Source organism: Aptenodytes forsteri, unplaced genomic scaffold (assembly GCF_000699145.1).
Source record: "Aptenodytes forsteri isolate BGI_AS27 unplaced genomic scaffold, ASM69914v1 Scaffold227, whole genome shotgun sequence".
Taxonomy (NCBI): domain Eukaryota; kingdom Metazoa; phylum Chordata; class Aves; order Sphenisciformes; family Spheniscidae; genus Aptenodytes; species Aptenodytes forsteri.
In genome coordinates this window covers 2,185,229-2,201,363 of record NW_008795365.1, presented here as the reverse complement: position 1 = coordinate 2,201,363, position 16,135 = coordinate 2,185,229, and the positions used below count along the sequence as shown (strand labels likewise).

Genomic DNA, 16,135 nt, shown 5'->3' with positions numbered 1-16,135 from the left:
GCATGGGAAGCTGAAAAGTCCTTGACTAGTGTAAGCACTACTTCGCAACAACTAAAACATCGGTGTGTTATCAACATTATTCTCATCCTAAACCCCAAACACAGCACTGTACCAGCTACTAGGAAGGAAATTAACTCTATGCCAGCCAAAACCAGGACAGAATTAAAATGTTTCCAAAATGTCAATGCATGTATGCCTACTGATTCCTTTCCCATTTAGGTTGTCCTTTATTTAATGATATGTAGCTGATGGTAAATGGCAGTAATCTATCGTCTCAGCCTTTTGGAAACAATAGACATTTTTCACCTCTTTTAAAAATTGGTCACAGCATCAGTTTCTTGCAAGAGAAGGTAAATGGGGCTTGCTGTGCAGTTGCCCTATATGAAGCTGCCATTATAGCATGCAGGATTTACTGAATTATCAGAAGAATGGCATCAGCTAACTTCCTTACTCTTTCAGCTGTGCGTAGGTACAAACTTGAATTATAGTAGTAATCTAGCTTCAAGACATGAAGAAATATTACATGCAGAATGTTACATTCAGCGTTTGACTAGCTCAAATACGTTTGTATGGTATGTAGGTTAAAGTTCTGAGATGCTCTTATAAATTTGTTTCATTCAGTTGGGCAAGCATGTTTAGAAAATACTGATGTTCATTTTCTGGATAATAAACACCAACAGTAGTGTTTGGAGGAAGTTTGTACATTGAACTGTTGTCAAAACTCTTATCTGCTTGCTTTGTAGAATGCCGTGTTATGAAGTCCTCTTATTCCCGATCATCTGGCATGAGGCATACTGGGTCCAAAAGTCCAGGACCTTCACGTCGAAGCAAATCACCTGCCTCAGGTACTACTTCTAGGAAAACACTGAACACATAAAATACATGAACGTTAGAATTTGTTTAACGGGGTGAAAAAACTATTGGCTCTGTCTGAAATAGAAGTGCCATGCTTTGTTTCCTGAGGGAAAAAATGTTTTTTCAGTTTGTCTCATAGATTAAATACTAATTTATAATGAAATTTGCATTTATTTTTGAGTCCTGAGAGGAAATGTGGTTTCTATTTTTTAACTAACAGGCACAAAAAGTTTCAGCTTATGAACATTGGAATAATTTGTGCTAATTGTACACTTGGGATATGTTTTCAGCATGGCGCTTGATTTTCTTGAAGACTATTAACTACGGGATGGTTATGTGGTTAAATTCATGTTCATTGATCTAGAGTATACCCTTAAGTGTTTTGAATTTGAAAGGTTTCTCCTATATAAGCCAAATCTTGTCAGAAGTACAGGATTTTGCTGTTTCAAGTAATTTTAGGAGATGTTCTGGAATGTTATTGCCCATTAACAGAGAATTTTTTAATCTCCTCTTGTGCTTCCTGTAATTTCAAAGAAAGATTCACATTGTGTTTTTGCCAGCAGTTTGGCTGAACACCGTATGTTCCAACCATTGAGTCTTTCATGCAAATAAACAGAAGGGAGAAACTTGGTTTTTTCACCTCTGCATTTAATTTCTAAATACAATAAAACTTAATTGATTTTTCCTTCAGACCTGAAGAAGTAGTCCTGAGATCAAACCATTGAATATGTAAATATACAATGCTCTGTTTTGAGTGTAACTGTGCATGTAAGCTCCTGTGCGTATATTCAAAGCTGCAACATGTGCCATATTCTCATTTCCATATCAATATTTGTTTTGCTTAATTGATGCTGGTTAAAGTAATTTTATGTCTTTTGGGTTCTTTCAAAGTGGAATATTTATCATCTGTTTATAAAGGTTGAATATTTAACTGTAAAGCTTCAAAGAAGAATTGCAGTAACAACAAAGAAAAATGTAGCATGAAGGGCAAGTTTCACAACTGATCTACGTTTCATGAAATCCTGTTAACTCCAATGAGACCGCATGGGATATCTATCAACAGTGAATTTTATGCAAAGTATTTAGAAATCAGTGCTGTCATTTCCTTCCTTATTTCTACTTGGACACCCCCTTTGGTTAGGTTAATTTGAAAAATTTATCCAAAGTGTATGGTATTTGTCCTTCTGTTTACTTGCCATTTTTTCTCATGTAGTCTCTACTTATCTTTATTTACCCTTCTCCCTTTCATGCATGTTCAGAGCTGTTTAATAACTTCTTTCCTTAATGTCTTTTTCCTTTGTGTCAAATATATGAGTACAGTAAAGAGGGGTGGCCACTACTCCAGTGCTTATTCTTCAGCAAAATCCCCAGGTGAGCCATTACTATTATGGCTGTATATCACTAGTGTGTCTCCTCCCTCTCCATTTACCTGTATTCTTTTCACTGTATTTGTGAATGTTTTCCAGCTTGAAACACGTTTTGCATTTGGTGAACCAGAGACAATAATGGGTGTAGGGTTTTTGTTGAAGTAGATTGTTTGAGTGAAATAATCTAAATAATGCTTTATAGTTGTTGGACCTCCATTAATGGTGTCAAAGTTAAATTTGTGAAGGTATAATTTGACTACAAGTAGAGGAGCATTCTGAGGAGCAATACATTTGCGTGTGTATTCTAAAGCATATTCTAATAGAAAATTTCAGCCAGCGCAGAAAGACGGGGGTAAGAGTTGCTGAAAAAAGCAGTGCAAAAACATGTCATAGTTTTAAATTTTATTTGCAGTTCCTTACCTTCCTTTGTTTTCTTGTGTTACTTCAGCCTAAGTTCTAAAACACGGAGAAACCTCTTTGAACCTTCAGTTGAACCTTCAGTTCAAAGTGAAAGTATCTCTAAAACAAGTAGCATGCATTTTGATTAGCAAATAACTTGAGACTCAGACCGTACTAGAAGTTAACAATTTAAAAGGTATTCATAGGTTTTTCAGTTTTCAACATTCCAATATGCTAAAGAATTGTAACCTAATATGTAACTTAAAGAATGACAGAGAAGAAATTTTTTTTCTGTATATTCAGGCTGCTATACATGTCGAAAGAAACCTCAAAAGAACTTATACTTAGAAAATAGATAAGAAAGGTAAGTTTTGCATATATGTGAAATAATCAGCAAATCAATAGCAGTGGACAAGTTTGTACCAAAAATGAATACAGATTGCTTGTGTGTTTCTTGATTTAAAAAAAAAAATACTGCTGTCTGAAATAGCATTTGGCTGACTCCCTATAGATGCAAAATTTTTACATCTACACAGGGCCACTCCCAGCTTTTATTGTTGCTGCGGTTGTGTACCAACTCACATGCAGTGGATCTCAGAAGACATTGGCAAAGCTATATCTACAGACGGCTCTTTTAAATAGGATCCTCAGCAGAACGTACCATGTGTTGTAGAATCATAGAAGGACAAAAGTTGGAAGACCTCTGGACACTGCTGTCTGAAATAGCATTTGGCTGACTCCCTATAGATGCAAAATTTTTACATCTACACAGGGCCACTCCCAGCTTTTATTGTTGCTGCGGTTGTGTACCAACTCACATGCAGTGGATCTCAGAAGACATTGGCAAAGCTATATCTACAGACGGCTCTTTTAAATAGGATCCTCAGCAGAACGTACCATGTGTTGTAGAATCATAGAAGGACAAAAGTTGGAAGGGACCTCTGGACATCATCTAGTCACACCGCTGGCTCAGAACACCACCCTTGTCCACCAAGCATATCTAAGATATTAGCAAAGAGCTAGAATACTGTCAATGCAGGCTGGGATGTTATTCCTTAGAGAGGGAAGAAGATTATGCTAACCAGCCAATTTCACAGGTACAGTTTAGTGTTTCTGTCGATGCTTAAAAAGGACGGTAGTGACTTAGAGACGGATAAGGATGTCTTATAGTGTAGGCTTCAATGGTCGTGTTCAGGAAATAGTGACCTTTCTGTGAGCTGTATAAAAAGAATTTGTGAATAAACAAAATTTTTTTCCACCTGTAGTAATAGCTGTTCACTTGGAAGCAAAATGCTCATTTTGGTCATGAACTTTATAGCTCAGTATTTTTTCTAATGGCTGGAGGAAATTGTGTATGTGAGAAGCAGAAAACAGATAGCATTCACTAGCCCTTTTCATTGTCATACTTGCAAATTCTTCATAAAGCAAGGATGCATTGATATGCCAGGTTTCAAGAAGATTATCTAAAACAAAATGATGAAAAGAAGTCTGCAGGAGGGACGTATACTCCTAAATACTTTTAGCTTCTTAAAAAAACACTTAAATAATTCGCCTGTTGTTCTTACAGGCAACCCTTGTTAAAGTTAAGACAAAAATATCCTAACCATACTGAATAATTTTAGTAGAAAAGACTAAGCTCTTAGTCCTGTAACTTAGATTTAATTCCCAGATCTGTTATCAGACTTCAAGATAGACTTATTCTGTAGCTAAATGCTAATTAGTTACATCTTAACGTCACACATCAGAGAAAGAGATTTTTGTGGAAAAACAGGGATTTGTGGAAGGTGCAGTGCAGTCAGCCTGGCCTACTGGCAGATGGACTGCCCAGGTTGTAAAAATAGTAGTTGGAAGGCATCTTCAGCACCTAGAGAATGTTAGGGTACTAGATTAATAGACACTTGTAAAATAAATCCGATAGTGCTGGTTAAGAAGTGATGCATAACCCATGACAGACCTCTGAATGTGTAAAGGATATGTGCAGGTGTAACTGTTATTTACTTTGACACTAAGTTTCTATTTGCCAGGGTTGCTTTTTTCTTTCTGAAAAAATAATTCTTCACCATGAATCAGCTCTGATTTTTAGCTCTTAAATTTCTGCCTAGTATTTTCCTCTCCCAGGAAAAATGAGGTTCAGCTAGAGAGGAAATAATGTCGCATCATATAATGTTGCATCATATTTGTGTATGATGAACAGCATCCTATTCTGTCTGCATAATGAAATTCAATAGTTTGGTTTTTTTCAGAAAAATACAAAGACTGACCTAAGTTATATTCAAGTTGCCAGAGAGATAACAGATGTTGTAGCAGGTCTCTCTGGAAAACTGGACTTAAAATGAAGGAACTCTTGAAGTCAAGGAGGATGTTGTATGTTTTCACAGACACTTGAACTTCTTGGAAGTTCAGAAATAACCTACGAGCTTTTACCTTGTTGGGTTTTTTTCCCCTAAATCGGTATTTTTCTGAACTACTGCTTAAGTTCTTTATCATCCAAACAGCTCATACTTCTTGTTTGTTTTTTTGTTTTTCTTGGAAAAAACAAACAAAACAACTTGTGTTCTGTGAAACATTCTACCTAGAAAGTAAGGTGTTGATCCAAAACGGAAAGATGGAGGGTCAAATGTCTATGAACACTTTCTCTCTCCATATTTTATTGTGCGATAGCACAATAAATGATATAATTTAAAAAGACTGTGGCTATTACTTGCCCAAAGCTCTTGCACTGGCAAAGGACAGAATAGGCCTTTCTAATCTCTAGAATGACAATGCAATATTTGTGTGTCATCTTGATCCCATATCCAGCCACATGAGTTTTGGGGGCACAGTTGTGTGGCATGCAAGCATATTATTTATTCCTAAATGGTGAGGAGCCTGTTTTGGTCTTCGTATGTAGACTTGGGTGATAACTTGTCAGAGAGGTATGTTATGTTTAAAAGCAAGTTAGGGTTTTTGACTTTTATTCATCTTTTCTTCCATTTGTTTGCTTTTATTGCTTTGGCCAGTTAATGGAACCCCAAGCAGTCAATTATCCACCCCAAAATCTACAAAGTCCTCCAGTTCTTCACCAACAAGCCCAGGCAGCTTTCGTGGACTGAAGGTAAGTGCAAGAACCATCAAAAACTCTAAATTCCATTATTCATTGAATGATGTATTACAGTGATGCTGAAGAAAAAACGAAAAAGGGAAAAAAGAGTTATAATTCTATAGCGCAGCCTTGCTAGTATGATTTTTGAGTTGAAGTGGAGAAGAGATCTGAAGTAAGATTTTTGTATTTTGTCTTTGGTTGGCAGGACGGAACTCTCAGCTTAGGAAAGGTGGAGGGTGATGGTGGCTTGAATACGCCGATTTGCCCTCCAAATTTTCCATTGTTTCATGGACTGTAGAAACCCTCCAAGTAATTTATATTCCCTCAGCCTATATAAATGTAGTATCCTCTTTTGGATACCTTGTAGTCTTGTAGCATTGCCCAAAATTTCGTGTGAAGCACCCTTCTTCATCCATGGCACACAATTTCACCCCTTAATGCAATCTCCTGCCTTAAAGCGTGAGGGTTTCCTTTGGGAGCAGCCTGATGTCTGGCAGATTTTTCTCTGTGTTGCACCAAGAGAATTCTCTTCCTCTCCCACTTAAAAATTGGTAGCATTTACAGTTCTTAGAGGCTGCTCTGTGCCTTTCGCTCAGTAAAATAAAAGGAACAGTCTGGAGCACAGTTGAGCATCTTACTACTGTATTTGTGCAGCTGTCCTTTCAAGGAGAATTTTCTTATGAAATCATCAATTGCAGCCTTTCTGGAAGCACACTGGATGGTTTGCACTGATTATTCTGAACAAGTAATATCTCCCATTGGTGAACCCAACAGTTGTGAAGAGGCTGCATAATTCTGTGGAAAACTGTTTTCTTGATTAAGAGACTGGCTAAAGGACATGATTTGAATAGTATTTAGATTTGGGTTTTGACATGCCAACTGTTACCAAGTCTTTGTCTGGTTTGCAAGGAGTATGGCACTGGTTTCTGCCAGGCTTCTGTGATAATTCTGAGAAAAGATTTTGATTTGTTTAATTCTAATATATCTTTAGTTGTTTGATTCGAGGCAATTTAGTGTTAATCTCTGCCTTTATGTTGTTGAGCTGTACCATCCCATAGCTTCTCTTCGTCCAAAGCAACATAGATTGGCCTTTCCCCTATAAAGTGTTTTCAAGAGCGCTAATTGAAAATTAGAACACTGTGTGCCTTAAAATTTGTCTGGACAGCTCTGCTATAGAACTTGCAGTAGAGGACACCAAAATCATTGGACTTGAGGCTCTCAGCTGGTCTGCGCTATATTTAACAAATGCTTTTTTTTTTTCTTTAATGAAATTACAAGTTTAGAAACTAGATAATTTGGTTCGTTTTTTTCCCACGCTATCCTGTCTGCTTTTAGCTGATTAAAGCTGCATTAAGATAGAGGTAATTCTGATAGTAACAAGCAATTTTCAATAAAGTGGACATGTCCTCTTTCCCTTTCGCTGTCAATTTCACTGAAGTAGACTGTTGTACGTTTTCATTTTGGCATTTAATTGATGCTGGATACTAATGGGTTTTCGTGTCAAATAATTCATCCCTATATGACCAAAGAAAACAGCAAAAACAAATTAATCATCTCAGACCTGATGTGTTACTGAAGTAGTGAGTTCCTCTTGTTTTATCCCATTAGGATGCATCTGTTCAGTAGGATGATCCCAGCTGTGCTGCTGAGACTAAAGATAGGGAAAGTTAGCTGGTGAATCTTAGGATAAATTCCAGAAGGATCAAGTGCACTGTGCAGTGACCCTTGTTTCTTGATTTTGTTCTAGTAGTAATGACTGTTTTGGTGAAGTATCAACATAAAACCAGTAACAGGGAGGCATGGTTTTATGCAAAACCAGATTCTTTTAAGAAATGCATTATTATTTTTGTAGGATTGATCTTGGCCAGTTTGATGAGGAAAACAGAGGGAAAGCAGGGACCAATTTTATTATTTTGAGATTACTGCTTTTCCCTATTGTTAAATAATTCCTTGTTGCTAAGACTGCATCGCTGCGCGGACAAGTAGTCTGGCTTCCTGCACTTGTATAAAGAAGGTGCCATGACTACAGCTGAATGAAAATGTAGATATAAATACCATGGCAGACAGTGAAAGAATAAAGTATATTTCTGAGTTTTCTGGCTTTGGAAAGGCAATATTTTGGCTGACTTGTTTTGTAGAAATCATATATGTTTATTTTTGTAGAGCATGAAACAGCAACACTTAAGAATGGTTTCATATGAGCTTGGAGCAGCAGGAAAAGGGAACAAATCAGGGTTGATTTTTCTGTTTCCTGTAAAGAGCAGACCGTTGGAGCAGCTGCACACGAACTGTTCTTTAAAAACTGTGTTGTTTGGAAAGCCAGAGCAAAATTAAGTATTTGACTATAGATTAGAACCTGTCTAAGTTTTTTGAAGTTTGACGATCAACGTAGAGCTTAAGTGATAATGCTAGTCATCAAGGCGGTAAACTTGCAAAAGGTACTGATTGCAAGAGCAATTTTTTCTCAGTCTCAGACATTGAGTCTTACATCGTATTCTCCAAATGCCACTTTTCCGTTAAAATGAAGTCTCTTCAGTCCCCAAGGATTCCTTCTGCTTCACAACACTTTATAAGCAGAAGTGGTATGCTCAGGCACTGAAGACTCCTTGCAGGAAAGACTCCTCATGAACAGCTTATCTTTTAAAGGAGGGCTTTCCTTCTGTCCTTTTTAGCTCTTCCAACCAGAGTGCCCTTGTGCTATTAATTGTTCAGTACATACAGTAAGCCAGTGTGCTGTCCAACATCCTAGTCTTGCAGAAGTGTTTAAAAAAAATTGTACCAGAGTCTGAGATTATATTGAAGTAAGGAATTTATGCTGTGGCTCAAGAATAGTAAACACTACAGAATTTTCCCACAACCCCAAATAAATGCCTTTATTCTAGTAAGTGACAAATATGTATACCATGCACACAATTGCATACTACTATGTATTCTTATTAAAGTTGTTTATTTTTAACATCACAATTTTAGCCTGTTACTGAACATTCACTTTGCAGAGGGTTTGTTTCAAGGTAAAGATTTACATAGAAAAGTTAACACGTATGGGCATGAAGTAAATGACTACTCTGTACAATATTCTTTTTTTGAGCAAATGTGCTGAGTTTCTTATTTTTCTATTAACTTTTCTGTAGAGATTAAAACTAGTGCATGGATTAAGAAATAATGGTAATAGCGCGTTAGGTGGCACAGGACAACTGACTGAGAGGAGTCCTTTTGCTGTTCTGTAGGCAGGTGGCAATTGAAAGGTTTAACCTTTTTCTTTGGTTCTAAGTGTGCATTTATAGATACCCAGATATGCAATGCTGTAGGGGGTACTTTGACTCTTTGCTTTTCCAGTATATCTTTTACTAAGCACACTTTGTACCATAAAAATCATCCAGAGACTAGATTAAATATGAGATTTTGGAAAGTGGTGTCGTAACTTCCCTATGCTTACTTGGATGTGTTTTATTGTTCCCTCTTGAAATTAAGTACCACAAAGTCTTTTCATCTTTTTAAAAAGAAAATGAAGTGGCGAAATAAAGAAGCTTTACAGTTGAGGCCTTTCTTAGAATCCCATTTATGCTAAATAGCATTGTGTTTGAATTTGTCTCAGTATTACTTTTTCAATTGATTGACCAAATGACCAAAGTAAAAAGGACAAGGGCAAAGTGAAAGGGCATTAAAACCTGATTGAACAAATAACTTAAGCACTTGTTTAACTTTAAGCTATTGAGTAGTCCCTTTTACTTCAATGAGGATGTTAATGTACTTAAAGTTAAACATGTGCTTAAGTGATTTGAAGGATTAGTGCCGATCTTCATCAAGGTTTTAATCTCTTTGGTTTTGTACACATGTGCTTCTGTTAGCAGCTACATGTTAAGAATATTTACATGCAATTATCCAACCTAGTGACACAGGTGCAATAGCAGTTCTTAGAGGAATTCTTTAACTGCTGCCTTTGTTGAATTTAGAATTCAGCATCTTTCTTGCTCATACAGTGGATAAAAAGAGTTGATTAATTTGTGCTGGTAGGGAAACTGATGTATTGCACTTAGTATTAAGTCCATTCACCATTGTCATCCGTTTGCTGAAAGCTTTACATAATGTGATGCAACTCAAAATCTCTTTAGAAAAAGGGTAAATCTTTGTGTGGTTCTTCAGTGTTTCCAGAGCAGTGCAACAAAATGTGTGACATTATATATATATGCCATACCATGTATGCTCAAATTAATGCTAGCAAAATCACTACATTCTAATTGGCTATTGTATTATTACAAGTAGCTCCTCAGTATAGTTGGGTTACTAGCAGTGTTTAAGTACTGCTTAAAAAATGTGAAGTTTCTGTCTTACAGATTGTGTTAGTATTAAGCATTACAATAATAAATACTAGCAACATCTCACTGGAAAGACTGATTATATAAATAACATTTCATTTACGTTTCGAGTATCTTTTAGCCCTTTCTTACTGCAGCCTTTCAGTATGAATTACAGTGACACTATAAAAGTGTCCCCAGATTTCAGAGAATATTTCTGCAAACAGTTAATTCACAATTTCACTAAAATATTCAGTCTATGGTTAGATTCATCGGCAATTTGAATGTTTTCATAAAGACACAGAAAGCTTCTTTGAGAATATCGAGGAGTTTTTCTGAAGGTATGAGAGTTCACATTCTCCTCTTAGTCTTCAGATGAAAGATTACCACAGCAATGCCATATCAGAACTCAAGGGAAAGTTAACAATACTAGACATACTTTTTCTCAGTTTGGCTAGATGCACTTTGAGGATATTACAGGATCAAAATAGTAACACTAATGTTTGCATAGGGGTCCCATGTTTCTGTCTGGAATTTTCAGACACAAGGAGGTGGGTGGGTGTCCATACGTGTACATGTGTACCATACAGTTCAGAGTCTCTTCACATTATGAATGTGCTGGAGGACAAGGGCAGCACATTTAGTGCATCTTAGACATACTATGAAGGTGTTGAGCAACCGTAGGAGGTCTGACTGGGGTCAAAGAAGCACTTGCACATATGTGTACAGGACAATGTACACAGGACCTTTTCATGCCTAGCAACCTCGTGGCAAAAGTCCTTCATTTCTATCCAGACAGGCAAGGACAGACACAGGAAACCTTCGGGTGGGTGCTCTAGAAGGCACCATCCCATGTAGCTGCGAAGAAGTTAGGTGTTTCCTTCGTATGAAAAAAAGCCCAAAACATTTCCACAAACATTTGTGACAGGGGCAATTAATCTAATCCTGAGTACAAAGGTTTGTCAACTAAGGTGCCAATCCACTTCAAGAGAGTATGGGTTTATATCTGCGGATCCTTTCTCACGCTCTCATGAGACAAAAAATAAAATCCCACCAGATGCGTAGTTATCTGGGATTACTTTCTTATGTCCCTGCACAGTTCTATTTTAAATACAAGCCCTATGTTTATATTTTTTCAGGCATATGGTAGCATTTTGACGCAAAAGATTTATTAAAAATCTTTGCTACTGGACCAGTAGATGTAGCTTGATTAAAATGACTGTCAAGCTGCTGCTTTTTCATTCCCAAATCACTGATTTGCGCTCTGATCCAGATTTTAAGGGAATCTTGGGCCAGTCCCTCCCTGCTACTTGTACATGACCTTACATTTGCATACCCATTTCAGTTCATGCTCTTGGACTGTGTGATGGTTTAAAGGCTTTTATGTTTTTTGATTTGGGGGGTGTGTGTGTGTGTGTGTGTGTGTGTGTGTGTGTGTGTGTGTGTGTGTGTGTGTGTGTGTGTGTGTGTGTGTGTGTGTGTGTGTGTGTGTGTGTGTGTGTGTGTGTGTGTGTGTGTGTGTGTGTGTGTGTGTGTGTGTGTGTGTGTGTGTGTGTGTGTGTGTGTGTGTGTGTGTGTGTGTGTGTGTGTGTGTGTGTGTGTGTGTGTGTGTGTGTGTGTGTGTGTGTGTGTGTGTGTGTGTGTGTGTGTGTGTGTGTGTGTGTGTGTGTGTGTGTGTGTGTGTGTGTGTGTGTGTGTGTGTGTGTGTGTGTGTGTGTGTGTGTGCTTTCAGTTTCTTATCATTAACGTAAAAGTAGAAAGCCTGATAGACACAGTATCTGGCAGGATGCACCTGTCTGGCACATTATATGCTGGATACTTCAGATAGTAAAAAAAATAAAATCCTACAGTGCAAAGGAGAAAATAGTTTCTAATGGGTTGGATATTAGTAGGGGTGAAAGGAAGAATGCTAAATACCTGTTCCTTAGTTATTATGTCGAGGTGCAATAAGCATGTTGAGTACTAAAGTTAGGTGTGTTAAGCTTATGGATATGACAGAGCTAATGTGAATGTTTCTCACAAAACCACATGTCATGTTGATAAACCTGGTGACTTAAGTCACAGTCCTGTGTATCATATAAATATCATATATTATATCAAATATAGAGAAATGTGTTTAGATACTTTTGTGAACCTGGAAAAATGGTTATTCCACAGAAAATAGTTCAGCATATAAAGAAAACAAAACAGTTGGGCAGGTTTTTTTTCAGCCCAGTAACTTTTGTAACTTTTTACAGCATCTTTAATTAGTCTGTAAAATTATATGCAACTAGTTTTGAGAACTGTATGTTCACCGAGATAGTCTCAGTATCTCTTAACAACTATGTTGCATTGTGCGTTTGGTTCTGGATGTGCTGTTAAAATGCAAATTACCTGTGGGGAGACAACTTGAGGGAAGTAAAAGCAATAATTATTATATTCTGTATTGCATGATGTTTAAATGCAACAGGAGTGACTGTCAGCATAAGATGTTCTTGGCCATCAGTGGCATCCACATTCGGAGGCGATTGTTTTTGAAGGTCTGGATAGCCATTGCTGCTCTAAATTACTCTGTGAGCTCTTAAAAACAAAGAATCAAATTCTGCCTCAGGTCTGAGTTTTCTAGGACTTCCATATATATGTGAGAAGGTGGGTTTAAGACCTCTGCACTCTGAATTTATTATGTGTAAGGGGAGTAGTATGAGAAGAGAGCAGTAGTGCTGTGTGGACTAGAATACAGGAGGAGGAAATGTTGCAAAACCTAATCTGCGGTGTGGTTGTAGATGCCATCCATATTCACTAGTGTAGTATCAAAGCAACATGCATCCTTGTCTCTTCTCCTTGCTACTTCAGGAATGGCTAGTGAACCAGTCAAGTCTACTCGCACATCCAAAATCTTTACTTTACCTTCAAAATACCTGCAGCCGTTGGGATACCAACAGTACAAGATGTTCCAAATAGTACGTGTCACTGGGTAGTTAAATGATTAGAAAATTACTTTAATAATAAAAGTCACTTTATTCTGTGTCACTTATTGTCAATTCCTACCTCCTCCCCAACTTTTCTGGCTAGTCAGCACCTCGCAGACATCTTAAGAATTTATTTCTACTGTGCTCTGACACAGTAGGGAAGGACTAGACTGATTTTGCTGCTGAGGAACTGAGACACAGACCTACAGCACCCAAATTAGAGACAATCTCTGTTGTAGAGTGAGTTCAGCCTCATGCCTAGAGCCATGAGGGAAATTAGTGGCAGAGCTAAGGTTAAACCTGCCATTTCAGATTCTGATCTAGCACCTCAGCCACAACAGCAACATTAGATTTTTTTTCCTTTTAGTATTCCTTTTAGCTTTTTTTCCTGTTGCTGTTTGCTTCCTTCTTGTAAATACTGTGGTAAGGAGGAATGTGCCCGGTCATGCTCTGACCTGATTACAAGGATGAAGGAAGTTGGAAATGTGGGCTAAATATTCCCATGTATTGTCACTCATTGAAAACCCAAAATAGATTACTAATATTTTTGGCTGATGACTAATACTTTGCAGAGATCTGATCTCCGCTTCATGCTTGAAGAAAATGTGACTGACTGGTTAAGAGACTGACTCATGATTTTGCACAAATGCCATTTAACCCAAATGTCCTTGTTCCTCATCCTTGTTAAATAAATAGATAACTCAGAAAGACAGCAGCATTAACATAGCCTGGTTTTAAGTTATTAGCAGGGAGCAGAGTAGTAGCTGACTGGTTGCTGTTTGGTGCTACTTCTATGCCAAATGCTAGTAAACATCGTTGTTTTAGAGGCTATGCAAAATTAAGTTGTACAGCTTCTAGTTACTGTACCTTTAGCTGATTTGGCAGCTCAGCTGCCACTAGAAACTTAAGCATTCATTAGCATTTCATGAGCCTTTAGACAATATCCCTATCTGTCAGTTCAGTTCTTTCATTGACAATAGTGTTAATGATTTAAAATATTCAGCAGTGTAACCAGACAATGTCAGCTAAAAGGGAAAATGCTGCATTTGCATTCCTGGTGTCATGCAAAGCCATTTCAACAGACACTGAGCTTAAGGCAGAGAAGCATTTTAATCCTTTATGTGGTGAGTGGTGAGAACTACTATAATAGCCCATGAAGAAAACAAGATATGGAACTTCACAGAACAGCAAGATGTGTTACGTAGAGGAGGGGGAATGATCTAAAATATATTTCAATTTCATAGAGCATCCCTAAACTGTAATGGGAGAGCTTATTAAAACAGTAGTGCATAGAACACATCCAGTACATTTTACTATTTATGGCATTCATTCCTATGTCTCCACCCCTTTTTAAAATAAAAATTTATTGTTGAGTATGTCCCTGGGCAGTATGACAGAATGACTTTAAGTAGAATTGTGAAGATTCGGATTGAGTACCAATTAAGTTGTTAATGCAGCAACAGTAGTTTTTTTCAGCCTTCAAAATAATTCAGATACTTGTTTTTTACACAGTGTCAACAGTTACTAAAACTGGATCTCTGTCTGGATGCATATCAGACATCTAACTTGGAATGCTTGTATGTAGATGTCATAAATCTTCACATCCATGATAACCTGAAAGAGACCACTAGATTACCAAGCAAATCTGACTATCGTAGATGTACCAGGCCACCTATGCCAAAATTCTCTTCTTTAAATGAAAACTGATGAAAACTAAATGCCATGCAAGCATTGTTTACGTTACCTTCCTAGTATGCTTCAGTGCTAATCTAAAGAGAGCATATATTGGCAGAGTTCAGTTAGGGGAAACCGCAGACAGCGCCAGCTATGAAGAGGTGTGTTAGACTAGAGCATGACAGCATGTGCTTGCTGCACTGGCCACTGAATAGTTGCCTGGCGATGGCTGTCTCTGGCTTATGTGAAAATGTATGCAGAGTGTATTGTAATGATCTTGTTGCGTAGAATGAGGAGGGAACATTGCCTCCACACACACTGGCTCTGTAGTGTTTAGATAGGGCTTGGTGCAGCTGGAGGGAATTTTCTGAAATCTGTTCAACTACTTATCTAAATAGGAATATCAGGGCTGGATCTTAAATTGGTGCAAGTGACAATGATGCATTATAATGATGAACTGTGAGAAAGCATGAATAAAAATAAGATGGGAGTAGAAAAGTAAACTGACTCTGTATAGGTACCTGCTTTTAGGGTCGTTCTTTTTAACTTAGCTGTTTTTTTGTCTGGCTCCTTCTTGTGATTACTTTAACATCAGAAATAATAAGTTCTTATGTACTTCCATAGATTCCTCCACATGGTGGATCTTCTTCCAATGTCAATGGTGTACCTGAATCACTCCATTGCCAGAGTCCTGAAGGTAGGACACCAATAATTGCTAACAATCCTTGCAAAAATTTGTTGTAGATGACAGTTGGTTTAGCACTTTTAGATGGTTTCTGATGACTCCAAATAATTTTTAATTCAGAGGTGTTTGATACCTTATCTTGGAAAAATTGTTATCGCATTTTCTACATCAAGGCAGTAAAGCTAGGAAATAAATTTTGGTGGGGATTTTTTTGTCAAGTGGTAGCATATTAGTGGACCCTGCTTTTCAGTAGTCACTATTAGGAATTTGAGTGATTCTGAACATGACCTGCAGAGAGAGTATCACCAGAAATGCGTTTGTGGCTGGATTGAAAGTGGAGCCCCCCTCAAAACAGCACATTGTGCTTCAGGTAGAACCACTAGGCCCATCAACTGACCTTAGCTAAATTTAACCTTTCATTCCTTATCTCTTTAAAGCAATGTCGTTTGTTTGTGTTTTTTTAATTTCATTTAGAGTCAATTTTTTAATTTAGAAATACTGAAATAAGCAGCTATCAAACTTATTTGCATTTTGGATGTTTCAGCAGCAGCTAATGGAACTTGAAGGAATTCAGTAGATAAAACTTTTGGTTCTTTTACATGCATTGTAGATGAATCTTATTTGCATTTTTGCTTTGAGTATGCAAAAAGATACTTCAAAAAAAGTATTTTGAGTTCAGAAAATATTTAGACTAAGGACTTCTAACTGCATTCATTACTTTTAGAATATGTCCACACAAAAACATAGTAATATTTGATTTGTGTGTTAAAAGGTCAAACAACTCTGATTAGTCTTATCTTGTTCTTTCTTATGTTTGAGATAAAAACAAA

At 37.3% G+C, this 16,135-nt stretch overlaps 1 protein-coding gene across 1 annotated transcript in view; it reads left to right on the top strand.

Moving 5' to 3' along the window:
• DCLK2 (doublecortin like kinase 2) overlaps nucleotides 1-16,135 on the top strand; it is a 95,054-nt gene that overhangs the window by 52,059 nt on the left and 26,860 nt on the right. The window contains exons 5-8 of the mRNA XM_009280273.2: nucleotides 744-845; nucleotides 2,176-2,226; nucleotides 5,621-5,715; nucleotides 15,245-15,317. Coding sequence (XP_009278548.1) covers nucleotides 744-845; nucleotides 2,176-2,226; nucleotides 5,621-5,715; nucleotides 15,245-15,317 — 321 coding nt within the window. The remainder of the gene's footprint in view (nucleotides 1-743; nucleotides 846-2,175; nucleotides 2,227-5,620; nucleotides 5,716-15,244; nucleotides 15,318-16,135) is intronic.